Genomic DNA, 12,500 nt, shown 5'->3' with positions numbered 1-12,500 from the left:
CGACCAATTTTTTCCTAGTTTGCACAAGTTAACTTTACCCAAAGTCAAATGTACAATTTGACATATTCTCGGCCGGGTTTTCACTACTTTTCCACAAATATGATAAATTTTCATCTATAGGACATTCTAATTGGTCTTCTTGGGTAAAAACTTTACAATTTCATTATATTTCTCTGTATAAATTTGATATATTTCTGTTAGATTGATATGTCTAATTTATCCTCCTTTGCTTGATGTATATTGGCCCACTTTGTCTCAAATTACATTGTCCTCTACCTGCTGTACATCAACAGACCACTTTGACACTTACATATTTCTATTAGATTGATATAGGTCTAATTTATCCTCTTTTGCTTGATGTATATTGGCCCACTTTATCACAAATTACATTATTCTCTACCTGATGTACGTCAACAGACCACTTTGACACAATGTGGTTGTTAGGTTGTTGAAGTAGGCGTACTTTCCATTTTTATGAAAATATTTAGAATAGTTTTCGATTTAGTTTTAATTGTCTTTTCCTCTATGTTTTAAAATGTAATTGGCCACTTTATTTCAGGCTTTGAGATTTATTTCATATTTGTTAATACCGATTAGAGTCACACATTGATTAATAGACGATATAGTTAATCCACTTTCGTTGAATCTTGATCAATCTTTGGTCCATTCTTACACGCAACTTGCCATTAGGCCTATGGTCTAAACTTTATCATTCCTTACTTTAAATATAGTACTTCACTATGACACAAACTTGATTTAAACGCAGTACCCCACTATGGCACAAACTTGATTTAAGTGCAGTACTCCACTTTGGCACAAACTTAAACGCAGTACTCCACTATTGCACAAACTTAATTTAAACGCATTACCCCACTATGGCACAAACTTAATTTAAACACAGTACCCCACTATGGCACAAACTTAATTTGAACGCAGTACTCCACTATGGCACAAACCTGATTTAAACGCAGTACCCCTCTATGGCACAAACTTAATTTAAAGGCAGTACTCCACTATGGCACAAACTTAATTTAAACGCAGTACTCCACTATGGCACAAACTTAATTCAAACGCAGTACTCCACTTTGGCACAAACTTAATTAAAATGCAGTACTCCTGTTTGGCACAAACTTAATTTAAATGGAGTACTCCACTATGGCACAAACTTAATTTAAACGCAGTACCCTACTATGGCACAAACTTGATTTAAACACAGCACCCCACTATGGTACAAACTTAATTTAAACGCATTACCCCACTATGACACAAACTTAATTTAAACGCAGTACCCCACTATGGCACAAACTTAATTTAAACGCAGTACTCCACTTTGGCACAAACTTAATTTGAACGCAGTACCCCACTATGGCACAAACTTAATTTAAACGCAGTACTCCACTTTGGCACAAACTTAATTTAAATGCAGTACTCCACTTTGGCACAAACTTAATTTAAACGCAGTACCCCACTATGGCACAAACTTAATTCAAACGCAGTAAACCACTATGGCACAAACTTAATTTAAACACAGTACCCCACTATGGCACAAACTTAATTTAAATGCAGTAAACCACTATGGCACAAACTTAATTTAAACGCAGTACTCCACTATGGCACAAACTTAATTTAAACGCAGTACCCCACTATGGCACAAACTTAATTTAAACGCAGTACTCCACTTTGGCACAAACTTAATTCAAACGCAGTACCCCACTATGGCACAAACTTAATTCAAACGCAGTACCCCACTATGGCACAAACTTAATTTAAACGCAGTACTCCACTTTGGCACAAACTTAATTCAAACGCAGTACCCCACTATGGCACAAACTTAATTTAAACGCAGTACTCCACTTTGGCACAAACTTAATTTAAACGCAGTACTCCACTTTGGCACAAACTTAATTCAAACGCAGTACTCCACTATGGCACAAACTTAATTTAAACGCAGTACCCCACTATGGCACAAACTTAATTTAAACGCAGTACTCCACTATGGCACAAACTTAATTTAAACGCAGTACCCCACTATGGCACAAACTTAATTTAAACGCAGTACCCCACTATGGCACAAACTTAATTTAAACGCAGTACCCCACTATGGCACAAACTTAATTTAAACGCAGTACTCCACTTTGGCACAAACTTAATTTAAACGCAGTACTCCACTATGGCACAAACTTAATTTAAACGCAGTACCCCACTATGGCACAAACTTAATTTAAAGGCAGTACCCCACTATGGCACAAACTTAATTTAAACGCAGTACTCCACTTTGGCACAAACTTAATTTAAATGCAGTAAACCACTATGGCACAAACTTAATTTGAACGCAGTACTCCACTTTGGCACAAACTTAATTTAAACGCAGTACCCCACTATGGCACAAACTTAATTTAAACGCAGTACCCCACTATGGCACAGACTTAATTTAAACGCAGTACCCCACTTTGGCACAAACTTAATTTAATCGCAGCACTCCACTATGACACAAACTTCATTTAAACGCAGTACCCTACTATGGCACAAACTTAATTTAAACGCAGTACCCCACTATGGCACAGACTTAATTCAAACGCAGTACTCCACTATGGCACAAACTTAATTTAAACGCAGTACTCCACTTTGGCACAAACTTAATTTAATCGCAGCACTCCACTATGACACAAACTTCATTTAAACGCAGTACCCTACTATGGCACAAACTTAATTTAAACGCAGTACCCCACTATGGCACAGACTTAATTCAAACGCAGTACTCCACTATGGCACAAACTTAATTTAAATGCAGTACCCCACTATGGCACAAACTTAATTCAAACACAGTAGCCCACTATGGCTCAAACTAAATTTGAACGTAGCACACCATTATGGCACAAACTTAATTTAAACGCAGTACCCCACTATGACACAAACCTAATTTAAACGCAGTACTTCACTTTTGCACAAACTTAATTTAAACGCAGCACTCCAGTATTGCACAAACTTCATTTAAAGCAGTACCCCACTATGGCACAAACTTAATTTAAATGCACTACCCCACTATGGCACAATCTTAAGTTAAATGCAGCACTCCACAATGGCACAATCTTAATTTAAATGCAGTACCCTACTATGGCACAAACGTAATTTGAACGCAGTACCCCACTATGGCAGAAACTTAATTTAAACGCAGTACTCCACTATGGCACAAACTTAATTTGAACGTAGTACTCCACTATGGCACAAACCTGATTTAAACGCAGTACCCCACTATGGCACAAACTTAAATTTAAACGCAGCACTCCACTATGGCGCAAACTTAATTTAAACGCAGTACCCCACTATGACACAAACTTAATTTAAATGCAGCACTCCACTATGGCACAAACTTAATTTAAATGCAGTACCCCACTATGGCACAAACTTGAGTTAAACGCAGTACTCCACTATTGCACAAACTTAATTTGAACGCAGTACCCTACTATGACACAAACTTAATTTAAACGCAGTACCCCATTATGGCACAAACTTAATTTAAACGCAGTACCCCATTATGGCACAAACTTAATTTAAACGCAGTACCCCACTATGGCACAAACTTGAGTTAAACGCAGTACTCCACTATTGCATAAACTTAATTTAAACGCAGTACCCCACTGTGGCACAAACTTGATTTAAACGCAGTACTCCACTATGGCACAAACTTAATTTGAATGTAGTATCCCACCATGTCACAAACTTAATTTTAACCAGTACACCACTATGACACAAAGGCACAAACTTAAGTTAAACGCAGTACCCCACTATGGCACAAACTTAATTTAAACGCAGTACCTCACTATGGCACAAACAACTTAAACGCAGTACCCCACTATGGCACAAACTTAATTTAAACGCAGTACCCTACTATGGCACAAACTTAATTTAAACGCAGTACCCCACTATGGCACAAACTTAATTTAAACGCAGTACCCCACTATGGCACAAACTTAATTTAAACGCAGTACCCCACTATGGCACAAACTTTATTTAAACGCAGTACCCCACTATGGCACAGACTTAATTCAAACGCAGTACTCCACTATGGCACAAACTTAATTTAAACGCAGTACTCCACTTTGGCACAAACTTAATTTAATCGCAGCACTCCACTATGACACAAACTTCATTTAAACGCAGTACCCTACTATGGCACAAACTTAATTTAAACGCAGTACCCCACTATGGCACAGACTTAATTCAAACGCAGTACTCCACTATGGCACAAACTTAATTTAAATGCAGTACCCCACTATGGCACAAACTTAATTCAAACACAGTAGCCCACTATGGCTCAAACTAAATTTGAACGTAGCACACCATTATGGCACAAACTTAATTTAAACGCAGTACCCCACTATGACACAAACCTAATTTAAACGCAGTACTTCACTTTTGCACAAACTTAATTTAAACGCAGCACTCCAGTATTGCACAAACTTCATTTAAAGCAGTACCCCACTATGGCACAAACTTAATTTAAATGCACTACCCCACTATGGCACAATCTTAAGTTAAATGCAGCACTCCACAATGGCACAATCTTAATTTAAATGCAGTACCCTACTATGGCCCAAACGTAATTTGAACGCAGTACCCCACTATGGCAGAAACTTAATTTAAACGCAGTACTCCACTATGGCACAAACTTAATTTGAACGTAGTACTCCACTATGGCACAAACCTGATTTAAACGCAGTACCCCACTATGGCACAAACTTAAATTTAAACGCAGCACTCCACTATGGCGCAAACTTAATTTAAACGCAGTACCCCACTATGACACAAACTTAATTTAAATGCAGCACTCCACTATGGCACAAACTTAATTTAAATGCAGTACCCCACTATGGCACAAACTTGAGTTAAACGCAGTACTCCACTATTGCACAAACTTAATTTGAACGCAGTACCCTACTATGGCACAAACTTAATTTAAACGCAGTACCCCACTATGGCACAAACTTAATTTAAACGCAGTACCCCACTATGGCACAAACTTAATTTAAACGCAGTACCCCACTATGGCACAAACTTAATTTAAACGCAGTACCCCACTATGGCACAAACTTAATTTAAACGCAGTACCCCACTATGGCACAAACTTAATTTAAATGCAGTACCCCACTATGGCACAAATTTAAACGCAATACCCCACTATGGCACAAACTTGATTTAAACGCAGTACCCCCCTATGGCACAAACTTAAACGCAGTACCCCACTATGACACAAACTTAAATTAAACGCAGTACCCCACTATGGCACAAACTTAAATGCAGTACCCCACTATGGCACAAACTTAAATGCAGTAACCCACTATGTCACAAACTTAATTTAAACACAGTACCCCACTATGGCACAAACTTAAACGCAGTACTCCACTATGGCACAAACTTAAATTAAACGCAGTACCCCACTATGGCACAAACTTAATTTAAACGCAGTACCCCACCAAGGCACAAACTTAATTCAAACGCAGTACCCCAATATGGTACAACCTTAATTTAAACGCAGTACCCTACTATGGCACAAACTTAAATTAAACGCAGTACTCCACTATGGTACAAACTTAGTATAAACGCAGTACCCCACTATGGCACAAAATTTAAACACAGTACCCCACTATGGCACAAAATTTAAACGCAGTACCCCACTATGGCACAAACTTAATTTAAACGCAGTACCCCACTATGACACAAACTTACTTTAAACACAGTACCCTACTATGGCACAAACTTAATTTAAATGCACTACCCCACTATGGTACAAACTTGATTTAAACGCAGTACCCCACTGTGACAGAAAGTTAATTTAAACGCAGTACCCTACTATGGCACAAACTTAATTCAAACGCAGTACCCCACTATGGCACAAACTCAATTTAAACGCAGTACCTCACACTGGCACAAACTTAAATGCAGCACTCCACTATGGCACAAACTTAAGTTAAACGCACTACCCCACTATGGCACAAACTTAATTTAAACGCATTACACCACTATAGCACAACCTATATCAAACCTTATCCATTACCTGATTCGCATTACGCCGTTGCCCACTTTTCACAATCTTGCAACCACACCACACCAAGGTGGGTATTAACAGCACCACGATCAACGGCCCACCTTCTTGCAACGCGTCGAAATACCACAGTAATAAAGTCACGAATACCGAAGGTACGAAGGATATAATCGTGAGGACAACGAATCCTATAGATCGGGACCACTGCATGTTATCTAGCTTTCCTGAAAGGATATTTTCAAGGAGCAAACGGAGGAAGACGGAGGTGGTTTCCTACTAGCTGTGGAAGGAGGCTTTAGTTTTCCCGAAAGGATATTTTATCAAGGAGCAAACGGAGGAAGACGGAGGTGGTATCCTACTGGCTGTGGAAGGAGGTTTTGAAGGGCGAACTCCGCCAATGTTCCCGGATGAGTTGACTTCGTAAGAAACCGGAGAAATTGTTTTTTTTTTTTTCGGTTAAATTTCTGTTATCAAATCGAATTTGGTTGAAATTCTTGTTGATAAATTGATAAATAATTTATCAAACATAATGGATCTTACACTTACTAAAAGTATACTTGAATTGTTTAAATATAGATTAAGAAATTTTAAAAAGTTTTATTCTAAAAGTGTCCGAATTTTCACCTTCAGTTTTCGCGATGCACATATTTTGTTTGTTCGTAATATATAATTTATTCTCAGGAGAATTTTATGTATACAATACAAGCTTAAGATTGACATTGCTTTTGGAAGTACTAAACATTTATACGATATTAATAAAGTTTGTTTTATTATAAGAAATATTGAAGAAAACATTATTTCAACAGGTATTGAAGGAGTAGGAGAAGAGACAAACAGCATAGGGCAGAATTTAAGCGTAAGAGAGAGAGAGAGAGAGAGAGAGAGAGAGAGAGAGAGAGAGAGAGAGAGAGAGAGAGAATTACAAATGCTTGAAATTAATGATTTTACTCAATACTATGTATGTAAATAGATCAATTTCAGTCTTACGAAATATACAATAGGCCTAAAATATTATTATTATTTATTATTATTATTATTATTATTATTATCTAGGCTATAACCCTAGTTAGAAAAGCAAGATGCTATAAGCCCAAGGGCCCCAACAGGAAAAATAGCCCAGTGAGGAATAGAAACAAGGAAATAAATAAACTTCACGAGATGAATAATCCTGAACAAATGAACGGATGTGGTCTGAGAGAGAGAGAGAGAGAGAGAGAGAGAGAGAGAGAGAGAGAGAGAGAGAGAGAGAATGTACAGTACATACAGAGTAATATAGAATATATCATTTTTAATTTATAGATATTTAATTTTTTACATGACTGGTAAGCAAAGACTTAAGCCACACCTTAAATATTACTCTAAGTCTGTTTTTAGAGTTAACGTGAGACTTCCTACTTTGAACACACACACACACACACACACACACACACACACACACACACACACACACACACACACACACACACACAAGCCTTGACTCTTGAGCTAGACTCATCAAGAATAGACCTAGGAATATTTTTAGTTAAATACCACAAATTATTCTTATAAGCAATGCAGTGTTTATCATGTATGAAAACACACACACAGACACACACACACACACTCACACACACACACACACACACACACACACACACACAAGCCTTGAATCTTGAGCTAGACTCATCAAGAATAGACCTACGAATATTTCTAATTGAATCCCACAAGTTATATACATGCACATTGCAGTGTTTTTAACGTATGAAAACATGCGTACACACACACACACACACACACACACACACACACACACACACACACAAGCCTTGACTCTTGAGCTAGACTCATCAAGAATAGGCCTAGGAATATTTCCAATTGAAATCCACAAGTTAATTACATACGTAGCTCAGTGTTTTTCACGTATGAAAACATCCGTAAAACCCACAAGTTATAAACACACATTGGAGTGTTTTTCACGTACGAAAACACCCGCAAAAACTCCCAAACCCAGTGACCTTCGTATAAGCATCGTTAAACACAAAGGACGAAGGCTTGTAGTTTGGCTGAGTTGCCACCTTGTGTATTTCTCGCTGATTTTACGATCGCTAAGGGAACATGTGTTGTGGATAGTTCTCTCTCTCTCTCTCTCTCTCTCTCTCTCTCTCTCTCTCTCTCTCTCTCTCCGTATCGTGAGTCACTTAGACTCGTATAGTAAGGACTAATATTAATAATCTAGGTGTTTGTTCAGAAAATAAGGAAAGAATAATAATAATAATAATAATAATGATAATAATAATAATAATAATAATAATAATAATAATAATAATAATAATAATACTCTTCCTCATACTGTATAATAAAAAACAAATATATTGCTATATATACAATATATATATATATATATATATATATATATATATATATATATATATATATATATATATATATATATATTCCCATCCTTTTGGTAGGGGGAAAGGGAGTATTCATACCCTGGTGAGAGAGAGGTGTGTATGTATGCATATCTTTATAAATAGATAATAATAATAATAATAATAATAATAATAATAATAATAATAATAATAATAATAATAATCAACTAGAGTTGACATTATCAAAATGAATATTCGAAAATGTTTATATAATACGAAATATCTTCCTTAGTAAAAATATATCAATAAAATAGTATCAGATACAAAATTCAAGATAATATCACTTAATAAAATCCTCGAAAATTAAAATAAAATAAAGTTATATAAATATACTGAATCCCAAACAGTCCACCAATAGAATCCTCGAAGTAGACACGCCCCCCGGACAGCCAGCCAATCACGAACCAGCTCGCTGCCTCATGAAAATTTGAACGAGCGAAGTTCGTTAAGTGGGCGGGGCTTAGAAGCGCGTCTTCTAATCCGAGCCTCATGTTAGGCCCGTCACAGACCCGTTGGGATTTTCCGAAATCGGATCTAACTTTTGCTGTTTCGGTTTGGAGTCGTAGAATTGAGATAGTTAGAGAAAGGTAATGTTTTGTTTTGGTGTATGGTATTATGAAGATTGTTTGTACGTTATTATTATTATTGTTGTTATTATTATTATTATTATTATTATTATTATTATTATTATTTTATTAATAATATTATTGATATCATTGTTATTATTATTATTATTATTATGATTATTATTTCTAATATTATTATTATTGATATTTTGATTACTATTGTTATTATTATTATTATTATTATTATTATTATTTTTATTATTATTATTATTATTAGTATCATTATTAATATTATTGATATCATTGTTATTATTATTATTATTATGATTATTATTATTATTATTATTTTATTATTAATATTATTGATATCATTGTTATTATTATTATTATTATGATTATTATTTCTGATATTATTATTATTGATATTTTAATTACTATTGTTATTATTATTATTATTATTATTATTATTATTATTGCTGTTATTATTATTTTATTATTATTATAATTACTATTATTATTATTTTTATTTTTATTATTATTATTATTTTTATTTCTAATATTATTATTATTGATATTTTAATTACTATTATTATTATTACTATTATTATTATTATTATTTATTATTATTATTATTATTATTATTATTTATCATTATTAATTATCATTATTATTAGCAAATCTACAATCCTACCTGAAAAAACAGGATGCTATTTTTATTATTATTATTGATATTATTATTGTTATAATTGTTATTACATTATTATTATTATTATTATTATTATTATTATTATCATCATCATCATCTAATCTACATCTTATTTATTTAAGTTATTATTATTACTAGCTAAGTTACAACCCTAGTTGGGAAAGCAGGATGCTATTATTATTATTATTATTATTATTATTATTATTATTATTATTATTATTTAAGCTACAATCCTAGCTGAGAAACCAGGGTGCTATAAGCCCAAGCGCTCCAAAAGGAAAAAATATCCCAGTGAGGAAAGGAAACAAGGGAATAAATTAATTACAAGAGAAGTAATGAACAATTAAAATAAAGCACTTTAAGATCAGTAGCAAGATTGAAATAGATCTTTCATATATAAACATAAAAAGAGCCATTATTATTATTTACCTAATAATGATAATTATGATCATAATGATAATAATAATAGTAATAATAATAATAGTAATAATAATAATGATAGTAATAATAATAATAATAATAGATTTGGATGATGATGATAATAATAATAATAATAATAATAGATTAGGATAATAATAATAATAATAATAATAATAATAATAATAATAATAATAATAATAGATTAGGATAATAATAATAATAATAATAATAATAATAATAATAATAATAACAATAATAGATTAGGATAATGATAATAATAATGATAATAATAATAGGAAAATGATAATAATAATAATAATAATAATAATAATAATAATAATAATAATAATAATAATAATAATAATTCTTTGTTGCAATTTGCATCTAGGTTGCATCCACGGCAGTTGAACCGAGAAGTAAAGAAAAAGAAGAAACATCAAAGACAAAAGAAGACAAGAAGAAAATAGAGGATTTTCTGATAGAAGGAAAACAATGTCCCAGGCGAGACCTCTCTACAAAGTCTCCGTGGCTGACGTAAGAACTGTTTTTTTATACATTTTTTTTTTATTTTGTTAACCTCTGTATAGCACATGTTCCATACACATGCAGAAAGTCATCAATGTATGAACGTTCGACTTACAAAAAAAAAAAAAAAAAAAAAAAAAAAAAAAAAAAAAAAAAAAAAAAAAAAAAAAAAAACCGACTAACGAACATTCGACGTACAACCATTCGACTTACAACCATTCGACTTACAACCATTCGACTTACAACCACTCGACTTACAACCTTTCGACTTACAAACATTCAGAGATACGAACACATATCCAACTGAAGATAACAAAGATAAGATAAGGAAATGCTTTGATAATACAATATTTTATCATTTAATACAATAACCAAAATCATCATCATCACCATCTACGCCTATTGACGCAAAGGGCCTCAGTTAGATTTCGCCAGTCGTCTCTATCATGAGCTTTTAAATCAATACTTCTCCATTCATCATCTCCTATTTCACGCTTTATAGTCCTCATCCATGTAGGCCTGGGTCTTCCAACTCTTCTAGTACCATGTGGAGACCAGTTGAAAGTTTGGTGACCTAATCTCACTTGGGGAGTGCGAAGAGCATGCTAAAACCATCTCCATCTGCCCCTTCCCATGATCTCATCCATATATGGCACTTGAGTAATCTCTCTTTAAGTTTCATTTCTAATCCTGTCCTGCCATTTAACTCTCAATATCCTTCTGAGGGCTTTGTTCTCAAATCTACAAAATCTGTTGGATATAGTTTCATTGTCATACTACGACTCATGTCCATAGAGTAACACCGATCTCACTAAACTGATATATAACCTGATTTTTATATGTAATTTCAGGCGATTTGATTTCCAAATTTTACTTAACCCAGCCATCGTCTGATTTGCTTTTTTCAATCTTTCACTAAACTCTAATTCTAAAGACCCTGTATAGGAGATCATAGTTCCTAAATACTTAAATGATTCTACCTCATTAATCCTGTCTTCTTCCAATTATATTTCATCTTCCATTGCATACTCCGTTCTCATCATCTCTGTCATGTATTTATCTTGGGCCCAACCATTGTCTGATTTGCATTTTCCAATCTTTCATTAAACTCAAATTCTAAATATCCTGTATTGGAGATCATAGTCCCTAAATACTTAAATGATTCCACCTCATTAATCCTTTCTCCTTCCAATGATATCTCATCTTCCATTGCATACTCCCTTCCCATCATCTCTGTCTTTTTTTCCATTTATCTTGAGCCTAAACTCACGTGATATTTCATGCATTCTGGTAAGCAAGCGTTGCAAGTTCTGGGGCGTTTTTTGCTAATAAGGACAGCGTCATCTGCATACTCTAGGTCAGCTAATTTCCTGTTACCAATCTAGTCCAATCCTTCTTCGCCATACCCAACTATTCTACACATTACAAAATCCATCACGAGGATAAACAACATAGGTGACAACACATTCTCTTGGAGTACTCCACTGTTCATTGGAAATTCATTTGATAGGACTTGTCATTAACTTTGCACTTTTTATTCAGTCTTTCATTACACTCAAATTTATGTGTATGTGCATCACCATCTAAACGGTAGCATTCACATAGGTGACAACACATTCCCTTGTAGTACTCCACTCTTCACTGGAAATACATTTGATAGGACTTAACATTATCTTTGCACAGATTTACTTTTTATAATCTTTCATTAAAGTCAAATTTATGTGTATGTGCATCATAATGGAAACGTTGCATTAACATAGGTGACATCACATTCCCTTGGAGTACTCCACTCTTCACTGGAAATCCATTTGATGGGACTTAACATTAAC

The 12,500-nt window shown here is 34.0% G+C and overlaps 2 protein-coding genes across 2 annotated transcripts in view; one reads left to right on the top strand and one right to left on the bottom strand.

Moving 5' to 3' along the window:
* LOC137632947 (uncharacterized) overlaps window positions 1–6,410 on the bottom strand; it is a 13,404-nt gene extending 6,994 nt beyond the window's left edge. Inside the window, exon 1 of the mRNA XM_068365072.1 lies at window positions 6,056–6,410. Coding sequence (XP_068221173.1) covers window positions 6,056–6,253 — 198 coding nt within the window. The 5' untranslated portion in view covers window positions 6,254–6,410. The remainder of the gene's footprint in view (window positions 1–6,055) is intronic.
* A 4,130-nt stretch (window positions 6,411–10,540) lies between these two features.
* Window positions 10,541–12,500, top strand: part of LOC137633198 (glutamate receptor-like) — an 18,451-nt gene continuing 16,491 nt past the window's right edge. Inside the window, exon 1 of the mRNA XM_068365357.1 lies at window positions 10,541–10,680. Coding sequence (XP_068221458.1) covers window positions 10,639–10,680 — 42 coding nt within the window. The 5' untranslated portion in view covers window positions 10,541–10,638. The remainder of the gene's footprint in view (window positions 10,681–12,500) is intronic.

The sequence above is a fragment of the Palaemon carinicauda genome, chromosome 42, assembly GCF_036898095.1.
Source record: "Palaemon carinicauda isolate YSFRI2023 chromosome 42, ASM3689809v2, whole genome shotgun sequence".
Taxonomy (NCBI): domain Eukaryota; kingdom Metazoa; phylum Arthropoda; class Malacostraca; order Decapoda; family Palaemonidae; genus Palaemon; species Palaemon carinicauda.
The sequence above is the reverse complement of the archived record's forward strand: the minus strand, read 5'-3'. Positions and strand labels throughout refer to the sequence as shown.